This window comes from Cnephaeus nilssonii (assembly GCF_951640355.1).
Source record: "Cnephaeus nilssonii genome assembly, chromosome: 21".
In the NCBI taxonomy this organism is placed as follows: domain Eukaryota; kingdom Metazoa; phylum Chordata; class Mammalia; order Chiroptera; family Vespertilionidae; genus Cnephaeus; species Cnephaeus nilssonii.
Genome location: NC_137092.1, coordinates 34,948,642 through 34,972,870, shown reverse-complemented (window position 1 = coordinate 34,972,870; position 24,229 = coordinate 34,948,642). Strand labels below are relative to the sequence as shown.

The 24,229-nt window shown below is 54.1% G+C and overlaps 1 protein-coding gene across 2 annotated transcripts; it reads right to left on the bottom strand.

Annotated features, from left to right (window-relative positions):
• Positions 1–259: 259 nt before the first annotated feature.
• Positions 260–23,382, bottom strand: SLC41A1 (solute carrier family 41 member 1). Of its 2 annotated transcripts, none has more exons than XM_079761803.1 (11): positions 22,988–23,382; positions 19,432–20,470; positions 11,201–11,308; positions 10,047–10,118; positions 9,326–9,470; positions 9,023–9,169; positions 8,262–8,409; positions 7,299–7,378; positions 6,256–6,390; positions 5,813–5,961; positions 260–2,884 (listed from the first exon to the last, which is right to left on the bottom strand). In XM_079761803.1, the coding sequence occupies exons 2-11, from the start codon at positions 19,804–19,806 to the stop codon at positions 2,699–2,701; spliced, it is 1,545 nt and encodes a 514-aa protein (XP_079617929.1). In that variant the 5' UTR covers positions 19,807–20,470; positions 22,988–23,382; the 3' UTR covers positions 260–2,698. The 2 variants fall into 2 exon arrangements, with proteins under 2 accessions (XP_079617929.1, XP_079617928.1); XM_079761802.1 differs by lacking the exon at positions 22,988–23,382 and adding an exon at positions 22,158–22,578.
• Positions 23,383–24,229: the final 847 nt, after the last annotated feature.

The following is a 24,229-nucleotide window of genomic DNA, read 5'->3' as shown; positions in this document are numbered from 1 at the left end:
AGGAGGAGAAACATTCACGTGAGAGACATCCATCGGTTGCCTCCCGCCTGCACCCCAACTAGGGCTGGGGATGGAATCTGCAACCCACGTACAAGCCCTTGACCAGGAATCGAAGCCAAGACCCTTCGGTGAGTGGGCCGATGCTCTAACCCCTGAGCAACACCAGCCAGGGCGAGATGCTCCATTTCTTGTCACACGTTGGCCCCTTTCCACGTCTGAGGGAGGTGGGACAACAGAGGGGCCCAAAACAATAGCTGAAGCCGATTTTATTTGTCTTTTCTTTTGAAGCTGCTTCTTGACGAGACACACAGGAACCAACCACCTAAATAAACGTCCTCTTTATTTACCAAATATAATTTATCAGTTATGTTGACATCTGTCAAATCAGTTATAGTAACTATAAATAATTCTCTTAAGACACAGTTCTGTAACTTTTTAAGGATACAAGAGTAAACCAATGTCGCTCCTTGCAGCCAGGCCGAAAGTACATGCTGTTTGTGCAATCAGGGAAAAGAAATGAATCTTCCGTGAAAGTCAACTTCATTTTCGTGCCGTCTCACCCCACAGTCCCCCCTCTGCTCACACACTCGGGACTGGGGGCGCGCCTACCTCCCTGCCTTTTCAGCAAAGGAAGAAGCTCCAGGGCCTTCCAGGGCAGCCTGGCAGAGATGAGGAAGGGGTGAGTGACTGGGCAGGGGTGCCTGGGGAGCACAGGGCACAGCTTCAGGGGCGGAGGAGTTGGTTTTGGTGCCTGTACAAGAAGAGTGTGTGCAAATGTGTTTGGAGACGGGGGACAAGATGCAAGGCCCGAGGAGCAGAGACAAGCCCAGGCTGGTGTTAATGAACTCTGTTGGACGCAATTCCAACTAGACAACCTCTACGATTCCTTCCAATTCTAAGGTTCTAGCTCCACTAGGTGGCCAGGGTGGGAATGGAGGGAGAGAGAAGACAGAGTCTGGAGGTATAGGGCAAGTTCCTGGGTAAGGCATGGTGTTGGTAAGAGACAAGGTCATACCTTCGCCTTTCCCTGGAGGTGGGTCCTTTAGGTGACAGAGGGGAGGGGTTTCTGGGAAGGCTGTGGATAGGGAGGCTAGAAAAAACCTGCATCCAAAACACCCAGATTTGTACATGTGTGTGGACAGATTTCCGATCTGTTCAGAGTAACATGTGGGTAAGATAGAGACTCCGGTGTTCTCCTAACCTTGTGCTAGGCAGAGAAAAGTAGAGGCAGCTAGTTGAGGTCTAGTCTACTAGTTCTGAATCCTTTTTTGGGTGGCTGGTGAGGACAGGTGGAGGGTAGGAAAGGTGAGGAAGGGACATTTAGAGAAACGGACACTGGTTGAGCCACGGGGCGGGGAGCTGTAGCTGGGGTCAGCATTTTACACAGGTGGCACCCGGGAGGGAGATCCAGGGGCAGAACCTGGCATGGTGATACAGGTGCAAACACAGCTCGGAAACGAGAGAGCCTGTGGCCTTTATCTGGGGAATGAGGTGAGGTTGGAGCTGTATTTCCCTTCCCACTGGCTAGTCAGCGCCTGGCACAGCACCTACCACGCAGTAGGCACTCAATCAGTATTGCTCAATGGATGTTTCAGACCATGCCGGCAGCAGCACTCCTCATGGGGAGGCTGTGTACTTGTTGAACGAGTAAATGAATGAATGGTGAATGTGGGCAGAAGCCAAGCGAGAGGACAACCGATTGCCACGATGTGACAGAATGAGGGATTTTATGAAGTGACAGTCTTAAGGTGGCCACGTGACCATGTGTCCTCAGGAGAAACAGAAGCGGCGAGACATCCCTGTGGCTCTCCACCTCCCAACCATTCTCCACGTACCCATCCCTGTCCCTAATCCTGGAACCCAATCTGGTCACCTCTGGGAGAAGTTAGTGCTTAGAGGCAATTAGAGATGGAGGTTGAACAGAGAGAAAGAATTGGTCCTCTGGGCCCAGGGAAGATACAGATCTTGGCAAACCTATGGGTGAATATAAGTCGACAAGGAAACCAGGCCACTGCTCATTTCTTTCTGAATGTGACAATCGGTTGCAAAAAGGTCACTGGTGCTTACCAGCCACTGGGTTAGGGGCACGTGCACAATCTGAATAGTCAGTCCACCTTAGTCTCTCTGAGAGAGAAGGGCCCAGGTCCAGGGGGCAGAGAACAGAGCTAGGATTATATGGAGCCAAGAGCAGTTGTCTCCTGCTTTGAAGTTGGTCCATTTCTAGAAAAAGTGTATATGTGTGAGTGAGGGGAAGGGGCGGGGGGATATTTATCCCTCTGTTCGCAAAAAAAAAAAAAAAAAAAAAAGAGAGAGAGAGAGAGAGAAAAGAAAAAGAAAAGGAAACACCAGAGCCAACTCACAAAGGGTTTCTCATTAGGGCCAAAGCTAAGTTTGCCAAAACACGCTCCCAGATCCCAGACGAGAACCCTGCCCCAATCCAGCTCACCTGGAGGCACCCACCATGAAATTGCACTTGGTGATTGTTTCAAAAATCTACTTGTACTGCTTGCCTCAGTCCCTCTGTCCTGCCTGAATTTTTGCTGTACAAACTTGGCTCAATGTATAAAAATTCCCATTGAAAATAATGAGAATTCGGTATCAAAGTGAAGTCCTAGAAAGAGGTGGGAGTGTGGAGTGGGGTGGGGGAAGGGGGACACAAAGAAAGTGCAGAGGGTGGGGAGAAGGTTGAGTGACCAGGCTAGTCCCCGACGTCCGTGTCTCGGTCCCCAATGAGCCAGAGGACATGGAAGCTGAGTGCGAGGAGCCCAGTGCCAAGCAGGTCCCCCAGAGCTGTCAAGTACGGGATGGAGAAGTTGTCGGGGTCCAGGCCCCGGCCCCACATCCAGTGCACCATCCAGTCAGCGATGTACAGGAGAATCAGCACCTGGGGAGACAGAAGGGTTCGGTCTAGGGCCCTCCCTCTCTCCAGGGGGACCCATTCATTGCATCACAAGGCTTGGCTCTCCACGGTCCTGACGCTGGGACAGTTCATCTCTCCACACGGTGACCTCTCTGCTCACCACCCCACAGTTACCACCTTGAACAGACGACAGGCATAACGTGAGCCCTTTAGAAAGGAAGATGCTCTGCTCCCCGGGGTCACCCACATCAGCATTCCATTCTGCTCCCTGACTGAAATCCCACCTGCCACAGGAATTCAGCCCTCTTGCCTCTAATTCTAGGTCATCCTATTCTTGGGTCACTCTAATTCCCGCCATGCTGGCGTCTCCAGGAGGAGCTTGGCAGGGGGCAGGGGCAGGAGTTGGCTTGTCATAGCGGGATTTCTCCCCGGAGCCGAGTGGAATAAGAACAGTGTTTGAGGCTGCTGTCCGCACAGTCGTCTGAGTCACAGCTGATTATCCCAGGCAGGCTTCCTCCTGACCCTTCTTCCCGTTCTGCTGTTGTGGGCTCAAAGAATGCAAATGTGTTTTAATGTTACTCTTAGCAAAGCAGAATCACGAACAAGCCTGCTCAATAGAAAGCAGAGAGTGCACAGCAATTCAAAAGACACTTTGGATTATCTGCTGCTCCGATTTCTCTGTGCCCTTGCGTTCCCGCCATTACTACAGACAACGAAGAAGGATCTGGATTAGAACCCTGCTAGTGGGCCCAGGACCAGCAGCATCAACAGCAGCTGGGAGCTTGTTCGAATGCAGTCTCAGCAACCCCCCCGCCCCCCCCGACCCAATCTCCTAAATCAGAATCTGCATTTTAACAAGATTCACACGCACGTTTAAGTTGGAAATGCACTTAGATGCGAAGGGCAGGCCCACATCTTCTATGTGCCCTGCACCCTCCCTGACATGTGGGGTCCCCAAATCACTGCACCCGGGTGAGAATGAAATGGGTTCTAACGGGAAGGCTCCAGCACAGTCATTTAGGAGGTTTTACTCTTGACTGTACTTTGCAAATGCTGTGGTATGTAAATTCTGCCCCAAGGGGCTCAGATGCGGGAAGCAGAGACTCTAGCAGGATAAAGAAACTAGTGTTGATACCTATTTTTAGGCAAACTTGGTTGTTCTCCTGTCTTCTCTCCAGGGGGCAGGTGCTTACAGTTCCAGCACCCTTCACAGTCCCCCTCCCCTGCACAGCTGCCTTGTACTCCTGTGGCCCTGGCCCTGACCCTGGGTGAGGGCCAGGCCCTCCCTCCCGCCCCCCCAATAACTTCACACCCTTTTCAGCAGAGCCCCAAATGAAGAGCATGGCAGGAGGACTTCATATGGTGCCCGGGAAGGGAATGGCAGCAGCTGTCCCTGCATTCCAGCCCCGAACAGGCCCTGGGACACATGGCTGAGGAGGCAGCCAAGGATCAGGAAGAACCTTTCGGGGATAAGTGCCGGGCTGTGCCCCTCCACAGGCCTGGAGAAGAGGGCAGAGATGGATAATGAGCTAAGGCTTATGCAGGCCAAGGGCTAGCCTCCAGTCTCAGACACTCGCAAGGGAATGTGGTGACCCGGGTGAGTGCTTTGGGGAAACTGCATATGGTGGATTCTCTGCCCGGCCCTTGCCAAGATGTCCCAACACACACAGCCTTTCTCAAGGTGGGGGTAAGGGGTGCAGGGATAAGTGATGGCCAATAGGGACTGGTTAAATGGAATTAGGGTGCATCTCCATAACAGAACAGAATGCAGCTGTAAAATATCAGGGTGCTCTCCTCTTTACATGTTGATGTGGAATGATCTCTGTGACAGACACATAGTTATATGAAAAAAAGCAGGGCTACCTGTGTGTAAAAGAAAGAGGGAAGTAAGAAAAACAGATACGTTTGCTTGTATACATTTGAAACAGCTCGGAGGGCATGTAAGAAATGGATACACGGATGGCCTGGGAGGAAGAGAACTGGGTAGCTGGGGGTAGGGGTGGGGGGCAGACAAGACCTTTCACTGCGGTTTCACTATGAACCTTTAAAATGTTTGAACTGTAATGTGACTGTTACTATGTATTAAAAAAAAACCTCTACAAGTTTAAAATGTAATAATTAGGGTGAGTTTGGCTACAAAGAGGCAGCATGAGGGAGCCCTGTGCTGATGGACCAGTTCTGTGTCTTGACTTGGTGGTGGTTACATGAAGCTACACATGTGATAACACTGCACAAAATTAAACACACACACACACACACACACACACACACACACACACACACACGAGTGCATGTAAAACAAGTGCAACCTGAATAAGCTCTGTGGATTGTATCAGCTTTGATTTCCTGCTTTTGACATCGTACTATCCTTATGTAAGAGGGTCCCACTGGGGGAGACTGGTGGATAGTACATGGGATTTCTCTGTACGTTTTTTTCCCCCACTTTCCTGTGAATATGTAATTATTTCTAAATAAAATGCTGAAACACGTAATAACACAACAAGGGAGAATGTCAGAGAATGGCCAGGCTGAACAGGATCCTACAGATGATCTAGCACAGTGGTTTCAACAGTTTCTCAAGCCAGGAAACCCTTTATTCATATGAAATCTCCTGAGGAAGCCCAGCATGCAAAGCAGAGCCACGCGGAGCTCTGTGGCCAGAGCGCACCTGCTCAGCGCCCTACAACCACCTGCTGAAAACCTGGTTCATTCCTCTCAGTTTACAAACACATCAATCACTGGGCTCAGAGATCATTCTACCACTGGGCCAGAGTCACCCAGCGTGTTCGTGACTCCGCTGGAACTACAGCCTGTGCATCTAAGCCCCTGTCCAGTGTCTATCTGCCGTCCAGTCCCGGAGAAAGAGGTGCAGAGTGTCTGATGGGCCAAGCCTGGGCCTCCCCTCCCACCCCTGCAGGGCAGCCCGGCCCCTGGGCCCCGGCCCGTCGGTACCTGGAGCAGTGCGGCTGTCATGTAGAAGACGATGAAGATGAGTGTGAGTGTGGTATGCCCTCCCTGCATACAGCTGATGGTGTAGAGGAAGACCAGGTGTCCTGGAACCACGAGAAGGAAGAGGACCCGGGCCGAGCGAGAATTCACATCTGGGACCGAGGAAGAGAAGGGGTGAGGAGGACACCTGGCCCCAGAAGGTCTTTCAAAATCAGGAGGTACCACGCTACACTCCAGGGCAGCGGACAGCTGGCTGCCTCTACCTCTCCATCCCGTGGTCCCCAGACCCCAGGGGTTCTCAGGAAAGGAGAGCCTTCCTGCCTGGGCTGTGCCCTCTATGACAGCTGGTGTCTGGGCCCAGCTGGTTCCCTAAGTGAAGCTCACTGACGGCTGACCCTTCCCTCCAGGGCAGGAGTGGACCCAGGAGGCGGGGGCTCTGCCATTACCAGGACTGAAGAAGGTGGTGCAAGGACTGGGGCAGCGGCGAGGGGCTTGCTCAGAGTTCTCCCCTGGCATCCCGTTCATGTGGAGGAAGGTGGAGATGCGGCTGGCCTGCACGGCCACCAGATTGCCCCCAACACCTGCAGAGACAAAAGACCTTAGACATGGGGGGGAGGGACGCGCCCCCAGGAGGAGAGGGAGACATTGCGAAGAAAGACAAAGACACCCCCGTACCCCCATTCCAGGAGTCTTCCGATCCTCCCATCCCCCCGCCCTGGAGATGTGGGAGACTCCTGCGCCCCTGGTGTGGCTGCGCGTGCAGGAAGGGACACAGGCCGCTCTGTCGACTCAGGGAGCCTGACTTCTCGGCAGCGCAGTGTGTGTGCACCTGCTGTCGCACACAGCCCAGGGGACCAGGCCCTGCTTGCCTCGGGCCCTCTCCAAAGCGCCGAGCAGACCCAGGCACCCAATGGTTCTAGTAACCAATGTCAAGTGTCAGGTCTGAGCTCTGCGCTCTGGAATCTGGTACCCAGGACCTGTGCTTACTCTCCTTGGCATCCCCTCCCAACCTTTTCCCTGCTCCCCTCGGCCTTGCTCTGAGCCCTGCGAGGCTGACTCTTCAGACGGAACCACCCAACCTTCCGTGATGGTGCTTCTAGTTAGATCTGTTCAGCAGGAGGCACGAGTAGGTGATGAGAAAGGGTGGGAGGAGGGACAGAGGCCAGGTATTTCTTCCCTGCTCCCTCTCTGCTTTACGGCTGTGGCTTATCCCTGCTGGGGGCAGAGGAGGGCTCTCCCTGGGCTTCTGTCACACTATTTTCTCCTCTTGCCCCTTGAGAACCAGGGCTTCCTGTTGCTGCTCATCTCTGGATGCCTCAACATCTCTTGTTGGTCCTACCCGGCTCTCACTTCTGGGAGAAGCCCCTTCATTCAAGTCTTGAACTAACTGAGCTGGATTCTCTTGCCTGCTACAACCCTGACTGAGGCAAAGCCCCCCAAATCCTCTTCTGCCCTCTCCTTTCCCCCGGCAGCTGAGGCCAAACCTCACCGTTAATCACAGGTGTGAAGACAGCCATCCCTGCAAAGTTGGGGTCTGAGACAGTCTTGTCCAAGATGAGGCCTCCCACGCTACAAAGACACAAAGACAAAATGACACAAAGGCCATTAAAGGGTTCTGTCCCAGTCCCTGGTATGAGAGGGACAGGCCCATCTGGCCGTGGGCGGGAAGGGAAGCAAGGTGGCTCTCAGGAGTCCCTGGTCTCCCAGTCCTTGCTTCTTCTGCCAGAACCAGCTGCTGCTCATAACATTGGACTGTCACCGTGCTCCCTGAGCAAGCTGATGGCACCCACCTCCCAAGCTGGCTAGAGGCGCCATCCATAGGACAACCTGCTTGTGAGAACCTCTGCGGTTCTGCCTGTTCAGTATTTACTTCCCTTTCCTCAGGGGATGGTCTCGCTCAAACTCCGTCGCTGTGGTTCACATGACATTACTCCAATGATGCCTAGGCTCCAAACTCATCCAATCAAAGCATCACATCCCCAAGGCCACAGTGATTGGTTCAGGAATAATCATGTGACTGAAGGAGAGCCAATGAAATTTTATTTATTATTTTTTTCCCCTCAGTGAAACTTTATAAAGGGACTTTGTGAAATTGTTGAGAGAAAGACTCTCTCTTGCCACCGAATTAGTACAAGTAGAAAAGTATAAACCCGGAACTGCAGGCCAGCACAGGGAAACGCAGAGTCAGGAGATGGCGAATACTGGGGCCCTGAGGGTATAATTTCTGCTCCTGAATCCAGCTGTGCCTTTTTAGTTCCCTGAGCCAATGCATTCTGATTTTCAACAAAACCCTCTTCAGATGGTTTCTGTCATTTGTAGTAGAAGGACATGTGACTGACACCCTACTGAAGGCATTTCCAGGGTCTGTGCCATGCTCCCTCTCTTCAGGCTTAAACGGGAGTCTGTGGCAGGGTGGAGAGGGTGGGGGTACGCACCCACGGCCCGAGCCTACCTGCTGATGGCCATGGCGATGATGACAGGCTCCCAGCCCGAGTACAGCACCTCCCTTGTGGCTGGGCTCCGCCGGGCCAGCACCACCCAGACCGGTAGCAGGGCCACGAAGAAGGCACACACCAGGGGGTAGATGTATTTCCAGTTTTCTGAGAAGCAGAGATCAGACGGAGGTGAGCACTGTGGCTCCCTCTTCCCAGCCTCCCCCTGGCTGAACCTGCAAATATCCCAACAGATCAACAGCAACCCCACACTAAATGCCTGGAACTATATTACCTCCTTTGATTCTCACTGTGAGCCCAGGAGATAGGCGGGGCCAGCCTTTTCCCTTTTGTAGATGAGAAAACCAAGATTGAAAGCTTCCCCAGCCCTGGTCTCATAAGGGGCAGAGACCAGATTGTAGGTTTCTTGCTTTGATCCCCAGAAATCACTATCTCCCCCCTCCCTTCTCCATTTTGCAAGCAGATTCCAGCCTTCAGTTCCCTTCCTTTACCCTGTACACCTTACCCCTCCAAGGGAAGCAATAATCCAGCAGGAATATACGTATTTCTCTGATACTTCCTATCCTGCCCCTGCTGCCTGCATGAATTTGAGATAAGCACTTACACTCCAATTCTCTAAGGTGGGGAGTTATTACAACTGTATCCCAATCAAATAAAGAACACAGAAGAAATGCTTACACATTTGCATATACGCTAACCATCTCTCCCAACCCCACCCAGGAGGCCACCCGGCTCACACCCTCGGAAGCCACAGCCTCACCCAGCTCCAGGTAGAGTCCCCAGCTGATGCCTGAAAGCAGTGCCAAGGTAATGAGGTCGCCCAGACTGGCAGCAATGGGAGTGGCCACGTTGTCTGGGTTGATTCCAATCTTTCGAGAGCCAATGATGACCCCAATCATGATCATACCTGGGGAGGAAGGAGAGGAGCCAGGAAGGGTAAGAAGAGGTAAAGGGGTAGCAACAAAAAGGAGAGACTGGAGGTGCCAGACCCCGCTGACACCCCTGGGCCGCTCTCCCTGGTCCCTTCCCCTCGCACCCTCCTCCCCTTCCCTTCCCTCCTTACCTAGTACCAGGGAGGCAATGAAGGCTGTGGCCACACTGCTGGCACACAGCAGAAAGGCATGCGGGATACTGAAATGGCCGTCAGGGATCCAGCCAAAGACGACAGCTGCAATGGACGCCAGGAAGCCCACCACTGTGGCCTGCACCTGAGGGGGGAGTGGTAACTGGAGAGCACTGGGAGCAGAGAGCTTCCTAGCTGAGACCTTGTCCTGGCCCTCTGCAGCCCAGGAGGGAGGTGGGGCAGGACTGTCCAGTCCTCCCAAGCGGGAATGATGTCTTTATTTATTTAGTTTCACACCGGACACGAGTACTGTGCAGTGCGCCCCGCAGGAGCCCGGGGCATGTTACTGGTGGAATGAGTGTTCCTCTGGGGATAGGGGTGAGGTTCAATGGCGCCTAGGACTTCAGCCCAGAGACAAGGCTTGGGCCTCAAGGGGACATGAGACAAGGGCGGTCAAGGACATTTCAGCACTCCAGTGTTCGGAGTCTGATCTGTGGGGACGTGAGCCCCTGCAGCACTGGGAGCCGAGAACTGACCCTGAGATGCTGAGTTTCTTGGCTGCTTTCCTGGGAAACCTGGTTACCTCCTAGAGCTGCTTTCGGAGAAGCCAGCTCGGCAGGACGCCGGAACTTCACTCGGGACCCCGCTGGGGCTGCCCAAGCTTTTCGTCCCTGACCACGGGGGACGCTCAGCCCAGTCTCTCCGGTTCCTGCTGTCTTACCTGAATGAGGGCCATGTTCCCAGTGATCATCCGCCAGAGCTCCTTGGGTGTGTCCATGTGCCCGATGTTGGCCTGGGAGAGGGAGGACAGGGGGCTGGAACTCCAGGCTGGAAAAGGCCTGCAGCTCGGACCATTAGCATCCAACTGGCTCAGGAAGCAGTGCATGTGCCCTAAGACTCTGGGACTAGAACATGACCCCGTGGAGAGTGAAGCAGGAACGGGGGGGCTGGAGTGAGAGGGAGGGAGCTCCTTGAGCTCCTGTGGCTGGGTGGTGGCAGGAAGGGGGCTCCTAAGGCAGTCTCCTCCTCTCAGGAGAGCTGCCCCCTACACCTGCCCACCCCAGATTCCAGCCTCTGCCCTGCTCACCAGGACAGCCCATTCCTGCACAGGTTAGAATGGCCCGATGGACAGCTTGCTGTCCTAACGGAGGAAAGGTTAGCTGCTGGTGCAGGACTGTGGCCGCAAGTGTGTTTGGGAAGGAGTGAGGAGGCACAGGAGGCCGGGAGCAGGGCAAGTTGGGGCAGACTAGGCTGGCTACCACTTCTCTCTGCTGCCTTCTCCAGACTTGTGGCCATGCAGGGACGTCTCTGCCACCTGGTCCCCCTGCCTCCTGAGTTTGATTGCCTCCCACCTCCTACCCCATGGCCCTGAATCTGGTTCAGCCTTTGAACCGTCATGGCTCATCTAAGGGGCTGTGGGAGGTGGGAGTGATGAGCAACCCCTCCCCGTCTATTCCTTCAAAGCCAAGGGGGAAAGGGAATGGGATGGGAGAGGCGGGGCAGGCCTGGCTCTGCTCCGGCCCAGCTGCAGAGTAGGGCTGGAGATCAGAGGCGGCCCCCATCTGTGCAGGTGGAGGGACCAGCATGATGCTTGCCTGTCAAAGCTGCACAAACAGTCACGAGGCGGGTTGCAAAACAGGGGGTGGGGCAAGAGTCCAGGGATGGCTGAGACATCCAGAAACCGAGCCTGGGAACCACTCGAGCAGGGAGCCCCTGCCAGGAGCAGGACACCCAGCCCGGGATCTCCCTACACCTGCCCACCCCAGCCCCACACTCCAGGCGTGGGCCGTTGAGGAGGCCAGGAGCGATCTCCCATCCTGGCTCTGTGCTGCCCGGAGTCCTGCATACCCCAGTCCTCCCGGCCGGGACACTCACTGCGGTGGACAGCCTCGATGCCAGGGTCATTTCCAGGTTCCCCTTCAGCCCCAGCAGTGCAGGCACCAGGATGAAGACCTCTGTCACCTTCTGGAAGACTTCCCAGTGCTACAAGGTGAAAACAGATCTCAGGAATTTCAGTGCCCCGAGGGACTGGCTGCGAGGTTGAACAGATAGTCTGGAATCAGGGGCTTGAGGAGGAAGTGGGATCAGCAGGGAGTAAGCAAGCACATCAGCCACTTTTCCTCCAAGAACCCTGGAACCAGACCAAGCCCATGGTGTTCCAAATAACACAGTCCCCCCCACCCGTCCTCCCTCCCCCCCACCACCCAGGGCAGGGGAGATGTAGATGTAGAGGCTTCTCTGGTCAGGAGACCCTAGCCTGGCCCTACTTCCTCTGCTTTCTATTCGGGGTCGGGGGAAGAGACTGGTGAAGAGCTGAGTCACACAGCTGAGTCACCCCAGGTGGCTTACACCCCAAGTTCCGATGAGATTCCCCCTCAAATCGCAATCCCCAACCCCTCTGCCTTTAGTCCGTTTTCTCTGTGGCCTCAGCCTTGGGTAGTGTTGTCTCAGCTGTTGAGAGCTGGGCTCCACGGGGCTGAGGAGATTAGGGTTTGTTTGGTTTCTATCTCTAAGGGCTCTGGGCCTCAGCCATCGCAATTTTCCTTCTGGACCGGGTCTGAATGAAGACCGCGGTCCCCAAACCTCAAAATGCTGGTCTGCAAGAGGCTTTTTATTTTGCCTCTGCACTCTCTCACCCTACATACTTTCCCCAATCCCTCAGCGAGGAGACGCAAGTGCACCCCTGCAGGGAGAGACTGAGCTGGGAGTCAGGAGACACGGGTTCTAGCCCGACACTGTGAGGCCTGGCTCGCCCCCAGTTCCTCCAGCAAACATCTATCACGCAGACTATGCTAGGCCAAGTGCCCTACATGCATTTTCCATTTCACCCTATCAACAACCTAGTGAGGCAGGGGCTATTTTTAACCCCATTTGGTAAATGAGGAAACAGGTTCAGAGAGCACAACACCCATTAGTGCTGAGAGGAAAAAGTAGGAGCCAAGATTGGCTATCTGAAAGCTACTTTAGTGGCAACTGAAACTGAAGACTTGTGAAAAAGGCTGGGATTGCGGCTCCCTCCCTGGCCTTGGCAGCGACGTGGGTTCCTTTATTTGTTTTGAGAATGGAAAGACTTCAACTTTGGGGAGGGAGGGGGGGCGGACAGGTGACCAGGCAGAAGAAGTACAGAGGTTGAGGCAAAGTGCTGTAATGTCCTGGACCGACAGCCTTAGGTCTCCTACGAGACACCCCGGGGAGGGGCCTCACGGTGTCTCTCCAACATCCTCCCCACATTGACCGGTGCGGAGGCGGGGGGCGGGGGGCGGGGAACCTTAGGCAAGTTACAAGGACCTCAAGCTACTGACTATAAAATGTACAATTCAGGGGCCAGATCAAAGGGTCTTTAAAGGCAATTCCAGCACCAACACTCTATAGTTAAGGATGAGCAAGGTTGCAAATCGGACCTACAATGATTAGGATGGCTACTATTAAAAAAAAACCCCAGCCCTAGCAGGTTTGGCTCAGTGGATAGAGTGTTGGCCTGCGAACTGAAAGGTCCCAGGTTCGATTCCAGTCAAGGGCTCGATCCCCAGTGGGGGGCTTGCAGGAGGCAGCCGATTGATGATTCTCTCTCATCATTCATGTTTCTATCTCTCTCTCCCTCTTCCTTCCTCTCTGAAATCAATAAAAATATATGAAACAAACAAACAAAACACCAAAACCTCAGAAAATAACAAGTGTTAGCAAGGAGGTGGAGAAATTAGAACCCTTATGACTGTTAGTGGAAATGTAAAATGGTGCAATCACTATGGAATATAGTATGGCGATTCCTCGTAACAATTAGAATAGAATCTATCAATGATCCAGCAATCTCACTGCTGGTTATATATCCCAAAGAGTTGAAAGCAGGGTCTCAAACAGACCTCTGTACACACATGCTCATAGCAGCATTAGTCACAATAGCCAAAAAGTGGACACAACCCATTGGTAGATGAGTAGATAAATAAAATGTGGTATATACACACAATGGGATATTATCTGTCCTTAAAAAGGAAGTATATCATGTCACCTCCTACAACATTGATGAACTTTAAGGACATTGTACTAAGTAAAATAAGCCAGACACAAAAAGACAAACCCTTCTGTATGTATCTAAAGAAGTCAAATTCATAGAAATAGAAAATAGGATGGTGGTACCAGTCGGTGGGAGCAGGAAGAAAAGGGGAGCTGGTGTTTAATGGGCAGAGTTTTAGTTTTGCAAGATGAAAATGTTCTGGAGATGGATGGTGGTGATGGTAGCATAACAATGTGAATGTACTTAATACCACTGACCTGTGCATTCAAAAGTAGTTAAAATGATAAACTTTATGCTATGTGTTTTTTTGCGAGAGTGTGTGTATGTGTTTAAAACATATATATATATATATATATATATATATATATATATACACATATTTTAAATATATTTTTATTTATTTCAGAGAGGAACGGAGAGGGAGAGAGATAGAAACATCAATGATGAGAATCATTGATTGGCTGCTTCCTGCACACTCCCTACTGGGGATCGAGCCTGCAACCTGGCATGTGCCCTTGACCGAAATCGAACCTGGGACCCTTCAGTCTGCAGGCCGATACTCTATCCACTGAGCCAAATAGGCTAGGGCTAAAACATATATTTTAATTGATTTCACAGGAAGGGAGAGGGAGAGAGAGACGAGAGAATCATCGATTGGCTGCCTCCTGCACGTCACATACTGGGGATCAAGCCCACGACCCAGCCATGTGCCCCGATGGGGAATCGAATTCCAACCTCTCGGTTCATAGATTGACACTCAATCACTGAGCCATGCTGGCTGGGCGCGCGCGCGTGTGTATGTGTGTGTGTATGTGTGTGTGTGTGTGTGTGTTGGCAGGGGAGGGATGACCCTGCCAGTACCCTGGGGAAGGGCTCATCTCATTAGGGCTTTTCTATCCTTACCTGGGCTCTCGGCCTGGCCCCTCGAGGGCCCAGGACTCTCTTTAGAGAAGCCCTGTCAGAAACCCTCTTCCCTGCACCCCCTTCCCCCCAGGAACAGTTGCTGAGCTTCCAGGCACCCACAGGAAGAAGCCCCCCCCCCTCCAAATGCTGGAAGGGTTCGAATCCCTTCTCACCCCCAGGGCCCGAGAGAGGGGCAGCCGCAGTGAGCCCCATGGGCCCGGGAGGAGCTCGGGGGCTGTCACTTTTGGATGCTGTGCATAACCTGGGGTTCCAGGTCCCTGCAGGCCCGGCCTTGCTCTGCTCACCTCCTCCTTCCTCACCTAAACTGGACAACAGTTCAGAGAGGGAAGAATTCCCCTCTGCTCCCCTCTCCTCAGGAGGGTGGCCTACTGTGGGCTTTCAAAAGGCCTCTCTGAGCACAGCTTCACCCCCTCCCAGTGCCCAGCTCTGTTCTCCAAGAGGCGTATGGAATGCATATGCACTGGCCGAGTGAAAGAGCCCGGAAAGAAATGCTCCCAGTGTATGCAAGTAACAGTTTCTGAACCATTTCTAAGGAATATTGTTTGTCTTTGTAATCATTTAAGAAAAATAATATATGAAGCTCAGCTAAGCCCCACTGGCAGCCACTATAAGCATTCCCCAAATGCCCCCTCTCTCTCTATCTCTCTCCCTTTAAATTACACAAGGACCTCCAAGGTGTAGGGTTTTAATAGTGCTAAGAGGAAAGACAGGCAGGCGGGGAGGAAAGCAGCCACAATAACAGCCCCTACACAAGTGCCCTAATCCGCATAGAATACAGCAACCCGAGTCCAGCCCCGTGCAGCCAAGCTGGCCCTTGGGTCAGAGCAGCCGAGTCCTACACACCTGCTTTCATTACCCACAAAACCCTCTCAAAGACGCAGCTCAGGGCGCGCACACACAGAGCTCCGGGAAGAGATGGTGACGTGGGGCAGCCTGGAAGCAGTCAGAGCCCACAGTATGTGGCAGGGCAGACAGGGCCTAATTCAGGCCCGTCCTGTTCATCCTGGCTGGGAGGGCCTGCCCGAGAAGTCAAACCCGTCAGCCTTGTCAGCCCAGCCTTCAGCCAAACCTTCACCCACGCCTTCCTGCTCTGCTGGGGATGGAGAAGGGTGCGTTCCAGGAAGCTGGGCCCCACTGCGGCGGTGGGGGGTAGAGGGGGGAGGGAGGGGGAGAAAGGGGGGTATCTACACATTTCACTGCTTCTCAGAAATGCAGCTCCTTTTCCAGTTCTTTCCTATAGAAGTGGGGCTCACTGGTCCCTGATATTCTCGGGGTGAGGGATGAGACTACCTACCACACACTCAGAACTAATCCTGATTCAGAGCAATCACCTCAGTGGCCCTGCCAGCACCTCTCCTTTGTCCTTCCACCCCTCACCTCCCCGTGCCTGCCTTCGAGTGTTCTGTCCTGAGCCTCTTCCCCGCTGGAGGGTAGCAATGGGGAAGAAAGTCACAGCCAGGAAGCACAGGATCAGGACGTTACGACTGAAGTTGGTAGAGATAAGCTCTAAGCAGGGGCTGTAGGAAGTAGGGCTGGAGTTGACCTTGCAGATCAGATTGGAGTAAGCCCAGTATTCACCTGTCTGAGCCACCCTCCCCTCTACACACACAACTCTGCAGGTGTCCTCTAGCTGTCCAAGAAGGGCCTCAGGGCAACGCCAGGATAGAGAGAGATAACCAGTGTGAGAAAGGTGTGGTCAAGCGAGATGGAACGGAGTGTCATGCCCAGGAATGCCCACCGCCATGGGAGCAGGCCAGACAGGAGAATGCCTCTTTCCCAATCCACGCGCCCAAGCCCGTGCTTGCCATCCACTCTCATCTTTGTAGATGCTCACACACAGCAGGTAGAGAAGCCAGAGAAGGAGGGGCGTGGGGGAGGGGGTCTACTTTCCTTGGGATCCTCAGTGAGTGAGCAGTACGCTACAATAAGGACCTAGGAGTCCCACCCGTCTTAACACAGTGAAGGTGCGCACACCACCTCCTGCCATCCCCATTCCTCAAAAGGCTAACCGAACAAGGGAGTGAGGTGCCCTGCAGCAGCCAGGACCCAACTAGGGGGTGGGGCCCAAGGCCTGTGTAGCAGGGAGGTTCCCACATCCCAATCCACTTCAGTTCCAACACAGGGCCCAGTCCTGTTTCCCTCCCAAATGCCGCAGGAACATTCAGCCACGGTGGGAAGTTGGAGCAAATCACAGTCCATTTATCCGTTCCCTGCTTTTGGCCCGTGTGCCAGCCCCCATCTCACAGCAGAGCTGGCTGTACACAGTGAGTAGAGAGGAGGGCAGGTAAGAGGACTGCACCAACACGGACTCTGAGACCCTGGGGACACTTTACAGCCACCTCTTCCACACGGCCCCAGTCTTTAGGAACCCCCAGACTCGGCCCCACTGCAGGCTATCTTAGCTTGTGAAAGGAAAACGCAGGCGTGAATCCTTAGACATCACCCTGCTCTTCCGGAATCTGCGACTGTCAGTTGCCCCTCCTGCTCCCCTGGATACAGATTAAGAATCTCCCTGTGGTCTCATGTCCTGTTCTTTTTGCACCCACTCTCTCCCATGCTATCTTCAGCTCTCTCCAGGGCCTGCTCCAGCCCAGCTGTGGTAGGGAGGCTGGGGGAAGGCGACTAGGACAATCCAGCCATTGTCATCCATACCAATTGGACCTAATTCTGCAGCGAGCTTAGGTGCCACGCCAAGGACAAATTCGGCCCTCTGTGGGTGTGTTGGGCAGGCTCCAGAGGTTCCCTACCTAGGTCTCTCAATGTCTCAGGCTTTTGCGGGGGTTGGGTGGGGGTGGGGCAAGATGTCAGATGCCTTTTCCAGCTCTACAATTCTCAGAGTATGTGGGATGAGGAGGCAGGGGGGCCCTCTAAGAACTTTTGTTCTTGCTCATTTTTGAATATAACTCCAATTGTTCCAAATTTCAGTCCACCCTGTTTTTCAGGGGAAGACAAAGAGAGCAGACTCCTCCCAGACTCTTAAATCAACTGGTAAATAAATCATGGCCACGGTGAAGGCCATAGAGGTTAATGGTCAGGCTCTGAGTCAGATGACCAAGGACAAGTTACCTAATTGCTCTAAGCCAGTGGTCTGCAAACTCATTAGTCAACAGAGCCAAATATCAACAGTACAACGATTGAAATTTCTTTTGAGAGCCAAATTTTTTAAACTTAAACTTCTTCTAACGCCACTTCTTCAAAATAGACTCGCCCAGGCCATGGTATTTTGTGTAAGAGCCACACTCAAGGGGCCAAAGAGCCGCATGTGGCTCGCGAGCCGCAGTTTGCCGATCACGGCTCTAAGCCATAGGTCCCTATCTACAAAACGGAGATGATTATGGCTGCTACAGAGGAGCCCAGCAAATGCTCCCCATACCAATATTATCCAGAAAATAAAGACAACCCTCTCCCAGTTCACCACCGGAACCTGGTTCTATACCCTTTTGTAGATACCAAATCAGAACTCAAAAACTCTAAAAACTGAGAACCAAGGACACAGGAAAGGGATGGAAAAGGTGGAGAAACTGCTACCCTACTCTCACTGCACTAGGAGGAGGGGCAGCCACTGGGGGGGAATCCGAAGCTGACCTTCCCAGCTCCAAGCTGGCTTCCTCACCCGCATGAGGAACAATTTTCAAGGTAACAGGTTAGGGGTGAGAGGAGGCAGTACCAGGCACTCTGGCATGACATAAACAACATCCTCGTTAGCAACCGAAGGTGCAGGGTTCTCCTGAAGGGCTCAAGTCAAAGAAGGAACCACCTAGAACCAACCACCTTCAGTTTCCTGGGACAAGAGCATGGTGAGACCCATCAGCAGGACTGCATCACCACAGGCATCATTTGTAGGGTTGGATTGGCACGGGAAAGGGATGCTGAGCTCCATATCCTCCTGAGATTTCACGGTCATGGACACTGATGGTGATGGGTCCTAAAGAGCAGCCCTAGCTGGTTATGCTCAGTGGATAGAGCATCGGCCTGCGAACTGAAGGGTCCTGGGTTCGACTTCAGTCATGCCCAGGTTGCAGACTTGACCCCTAGTAGGGGGCATGCAGGAGGCAGCCAATTGATGATTCTCTCTCATTGATGTTTCTATCTCTCTTTCCCTCTCCCTCCCTCTCTGAAATAAATAAAAACATATTAAAAAACAAATAAACAAAAAAATGCCAGATCTCCTTCGTCCTCAGTATTTGGTATTTCTCTGAATACGTAGGACAAAGCCCAGTACTCAGCAGCACTATTTGCTAGTGACTGACTTAGTTAAATGTGGCATCTTCAGAAAGCTCTGTGTGCCTTATTGCCCTTCAAAAACTTTTATCTAGAAAGAAGACATTACCTATCTCTTGGACCTGGAGGTTTTGGGTAAGTCCTAACCCACAATACACTAATATAGCATATCCCTGGCTCTTCCAGGACCTACCAATTCTTATCCATAATTCTACCCAGTAGCCTCAAAAAGAGCGTTCTTTGTCCAAGGCAGGTTTATGAAGACAGGTAAGGAGCAAAGACAGTTTTGCCCAAGCCTGGCTACCTTTTACCCCCATTTATGTCACAGAATTAGCACTTCTATGTCTTATCATGCCACCCCCCTCAAACCATGCAACAGACAGCATGTGCCCAACCCCATGCCCCAAGATCCTGCCAAGGTTACAGGCAGATAAGCAACACAAAATGCCTTTAAGAACCTTCCCTTTTAATTTGAGACCCTCTTGGCAGCCAGACAAATTCCTGCCCAGCAGGGGGATGGAAAGGAGACTTGAAACTGAGGTTTCTACTGTGGGTATCCTTGAAACCTCAAGGGAAGGGAAAAGAAAGCGTCAAGTGGAGACCCATCGAAATGTCTCCTGCTGAGCGGGGCTTAGCGGGAATGCCCAGGAGGAATGGCAGGCAACAGCCCCATCCCATCCCTCCTCTTCCAAGCCTGAGCTCTGGAACCAATTCTGCTCCTGTTAAGCAATACTGCCCTGACCACGGCCCTGGGGCTACTGGGCTTCCTCGAGGCTTCTGTAGCCACTAGACCAAGAAGAAACGGAGGCTACGATCCAAAGGGAAACAGTATTCTAGGAAGCAGCAGCTGCTTCTGACTGGAGGTGGAGAGGAAGCGCCAAGAGGCCGTTTCTCAGGAGGGAAGGTGGCCCCGGGACTCACGGTCAAGAGCTGCCCTCCCCGGTCCTACCTGTACGATGTCCAGCACCATGCCCGCCGCCACCGTCCCGAAGCCTGCCAGGAGGAAGGGGAAGAGCACTTGCAGCCCAATGGAAAAGGAGGTCTCCTTGAGCGGGGAGGGTGGTGCGGGGCCGCGGTCCGTGCTGACGTCGTCGCTTTCATTGCTCTGGCTCCCGTTCTCCAGCAGGGCGTCCTCCTCCCGAACCCCCTTGGCGTTGGCCCGAGACTCAATCACCACCACCTCCACCCCAGCCTCATCAGGCCCCAGGAACTCGGAGGTCCCGGCCAAGGGCTCTCGCCCGGGGCCATCTGAAGAGCAGGGTGAAGCCGCAGGGCCAGTCCCGTTCAGCTGGTGGACGTCCTTCAGCTCCAACTTAGAGGACATGACGGGAAGGGAAGACAGGAAGGGGGAACTTTTCTCTTTTTCTTTTTCGCTCTCTCTCTCTCTCTCTCCCTCTCTAACTCAGGAAAGAACTTAGTCCTGGGGTGAACCCAGGCTCGGGTGCCGCAGGACCTCTTCCCACGGCTCTCCGCTCCTACCAGGTGCTGCAAAAACTGATCGACCAACAGGCAGCCCCATCAAGCACTGCAGCCGCGAGCTGGAGGGAACCAGAAACTCCTCACCAGCCCCCGCAGCCGGCCACTAGGGGTGCAGATGCCTGACTCCTGTTGTCCAGCGCTGGGCTGGGGGGAAATTAATCTGGCCTCTTATCTTCTTTGGTTCTCAGCAGCAGGTTCCTCCGAGCGGGGACATCCAGAGCGGAAGAGCCCGGCCGAATGTGGGGTAACCTCTGAGGCGGCCCTTTTCTTGCATGAAAAGTAGTTTGAGTTCAGTTCTTTCAGAAGGCAGCGTGGGCCCGGGGCTGGGGCTCCTTCCCACGCCTCTGGCTGGTGTCCTGAAGCTTCCCACAGCCTCTCAGGTCTTGCTGGTCCCAGGGCAGTGCCTGTCGCCTCTCCCCTTTCTTCCCGAGGTTCCCTTCCTTCCTGGGCAGACCTCGAACCTCCCAGAATCCCCGGTCCTTCAAGTCACGAGAAACTGGGTGGAATACCTTATGTGGGAGGAAGGCAAGAAGAAGAGAATGTTAGGAGACAGCAAAGGGCAGCTCATACTGCGAGGCACAAAAGCAGGCACAAGTCAAAGAGTTCGTTCTTTCCATTAAAATTACCCGTTCCCGCACGGCAACATCTGGAGGCCCAGCAGGCGCCATCCCCGCCATCCTCCCAGTCAGCAACCCACCGCCCCACGGGGCTCCCCCACAGTGGTGAGCAGCCTGGGACGGGGAAGACGCTGTGCAGGAGACCTTGCATTGCCTTCTCAGGAACCAGGGTGGGCAGGGATGTGCTGGGGGACATCCCTTCTTGAAGGCTCACGGAGAACCCGGGATTATTTAGATGTGTTCTCCCAGCGGAGCCACTTACACATTCAGGCACAGCCTCCCTGCCACACAGCCTCCCCACTGTAGAACATGATTGTTTACAATCACAAGACAGCCACCCAGGGCCACGAAACAGGGAGAATCTGATCACTGAGTGACGGTCCCCAGACTCCCAAGCGCCCGAGCCCCTGAGGGGAAAAAATAAAAAAAATAGGAGGACTCTCTGGGCAATGAGGCAAGCCTGCCAGCCCGAGGCCAAGAGCCAGAGGCCTCCCCACTCCTGCCCTTGAGAGTCAACAGTGTTACAAAAAGCTCAGACGCTGACTTGGATCCAGGCCTCTGGTCTCTGCTTCTCTCCCCCTGCTCTGGGCCCCGTGAGCTTGTCAGATAGGGACAAGGGAGTTATCTCAGTTTGAAGAGAAAGAGGGTAAAACGCCTGGTTGTTAGGCACACATTTCAATTCTCTAGGTTCGCCCTGTTCCCCAGGGTTGCTGAGAGCTGGACATAGTGGAGTTCTTTAAAAAAAAAAAAAAAAAAAAAAAGCACCAACGAAAAAAGAAATAAAACCAAGCAAAACAAGAAACAAAGCAGCATAAACCAAAACGTACTCGCTCCCAAGTGCATGTCTCTTTGGCTGTAATGACCCCACTTTTTATTTATTTATTTTTTTTTGCCTAAAGGCGTCCCCAGACCTTGATCCCGCCCTATTCCATTTCACCAGAATAGCTTTCACAAAGTAAAAAAAAAAAAATAATTTTTAAAGAGAATTTCCCGAGGTAAGAAGAATAGGTCCTTAAGTATTCCACACACACAATTAGTCAACTCCGGCTTGGGGAAGGGTGGGTCAACTCCAGTAACTGGTCCATGGGTATTGTTTTCTTTCTGTCACAACTCAAGTCCCAGGACTCCCTTTTCCAGGCTCCTTGAACCTAGTCTGTGGTCCTTTCAAAGACCCTCGCCGCCGGAGAGGAAACCTCTGAGCGGGAGGGAGTCCACGGCTCCTGTGGCAGGGAACTTTCTGAATCTGCTAAAACTTGGCCCTCCTTCCTCGCCCTGCCGTCCACGCAGGCCGCCTAACCTGAAAGGAGACTGGCAGGAAGAGAAGCAAGCCAGTCCCAAACTCCACTCCTTCCAGTCAAGAGACTTCCGACAGGCCTAAGGCCCGGGGATGAAAGAAGCAAAACGGAACCAGGATGCCCGGAGAAGGGGACACAAAAGCCCCGTTTTACTATCCCCCAAACCCAAGGAAGGGGGAGAGGCAAACGGCTGTCCTGCCTCGCCTCTCCCGGATTCAGACTCAGCAAATGCGCTGCGAGCCAGGACTCCCGCCCTCCGCCCCCCACCCCGCAAGGGGACTGACCTGGTCCTCGCTTAGGAGGAAGGGGGGCGCCTGGCGAGTGGCAGCAAGGGCCCGTGGTCTCGGGAGGTGCAGGGTGCCCCCTCTTCTCATCACTCCTCTTCCTCGGCAGTCCTCCTCGGCCCCCGGCGTGCCCCCCCGACACTCCCAGCCAAGGCGAGCGTCCAGCCGCGACCCCCGGCTCGCTACATCTCGCCTCTGCGCTACAGCGAGGCCGCCGCTCCGCTTCCACGAGGGGAGGTGGCCGGTGGGGCAGGATATACCTCCTCGGGCTCGGGCGGGGGGCACCCGTACGGGGGACGGTGGGGCCGAGCTCACTCGCCCCCAATCGCTTTGGGCCCGCGGACTCGGGCCCGACTGGTTGGCTGCTAGCGGCAAACGTGATCTGGGGCAGACTGGGTGGCCCCCCCCACTCCATCAAAAATAGACTCTGGATGGACAGCAGCGGCAACCAATCAGGGACGGAGGTGGGGCGGGCCCCGCCTCTCCCGGCCCCTTTCTTTCGCTGCGCGTGGGGAGGCGGGGCGTCGGGGAACCCGGGGCGCGGGTGACGGGAACCCGGAGCGGGCGGTCCCCGCCGCGCGGCGCTCGCGCGGGTCCCTGCGCCCCTCGGCCCCGGGCCCGGGTGCCCGCTGCCCGGCGATGGCCGCGCTGTGCCATCTCCCTCGGGCCGGCCCACCGCTCCCGGGGCCTCCCTCGCCCCCGAAAGGCGTGCGCGCCGGTGCGCCCCTGCTCTGGCTCCCCGAGCGCTTCCTCGAGGCTTCGGCCTTCGGGAAGACGGGGAAACTCCCCTGGAGCTCCCGCGCTCCGCCCTTGGGGAGGACCGTGCCTACCTTGTTCTTGGTCACAGCTCCTCTCCGGCTGCCTGGTCACCGCGAGCTTCCGCCAGATCCCGCCTTCTAAGCCGATGGCTCAACCCGGACGGAACCGGCCTTAATAAAGTCCCGGCCTTGAAAGGGGTGGGGATGGGCGGGCGGGCGGGAAAAGAGGTCGGGCTCGCGGGCTGGGGTCACACGCGCACCACCTGAGATCGGGGCGGAGTGGAGCCCGGCTTCCTCCGGTCCTGGCGGCAGCGTGGGGAGAGATGTCTCCATCCCGGGCTCAACGAAATCCAACTTTCCCTGACGCACCTTGTGGGATCAAAGAGGGGTGTTCCCATCTAGCCTTTGGCCACTTCCTCCCCGGGGCACCTCCACCTCTCCGACGCAGAGTCGGGGCCAGTTCTCCGGGATGTTTTTGTGCAGGGGGTGTGGCCTCCCCCCCGAAAAGGAACCGCCACCCTCGGGTTTTCCCCTCTTGTCGGTGGAACCTGTGACCAGCGGTTCCTTCCTGTCCTTTTCCTCCCGGAAAGTGGCTCAGGGGCCACTGGAGCGTGACTTCAGACCTCTGGATGGGGTTTGGAGTAGAGGTGAGCCTGGGGGAGGAGGACACAGTGCTGGGTATGACGCTTTGGGCTTCCCTTTCAGAGAGAGAGAGAGAGAGAGAGAGAGAGAGAGAGAGAGAGAACACAGCAACCAGGTAATTCCTTCGGACAAGGATAACAGCACATACCACCCCCCACTCCAGTATTGGGGATTATTCCAGGTTAGCTGCTAGGACATTTGCACCAATGGCCTGCAGTCTTCACAGGACCTAGTCTTAGAGCCGCACTTTTGGCTTCAAACGCTGGGTCTCTCGGCCTGGAGACAGAAGTAGGAAACACTGGGTTTTGCCCCAAAGGATCTGTTTTTGAATAGGGGGTGTAGGGTTGGTGGGGAATGAAGGCTGATGTACCTGGAGATTTTTCCCTCAGGTGCTAGCGACAATTCCTGTCTTTCTCCCTTCACCAGTCCTCATGCCCTCTTGTAATCGTGCCACAGCTCAGCCACCTCTATGTAATCTTGATTTCCCTCATATTCCTTTCCCACCTTCCATTCTCCCCCCTCCCACTGGAAACAGTTCCCGTCTCCTGTGTTTTCTTTTTTTAAAGAATTTAAAAAAAATTTTTAAATTTATTTTGGTTAATCCTCACCATTGATATTTAGAGAGAGTGGAAGGGAGGGGGAGAGAGAGAGAGAAAGAAACATTGATGTGAG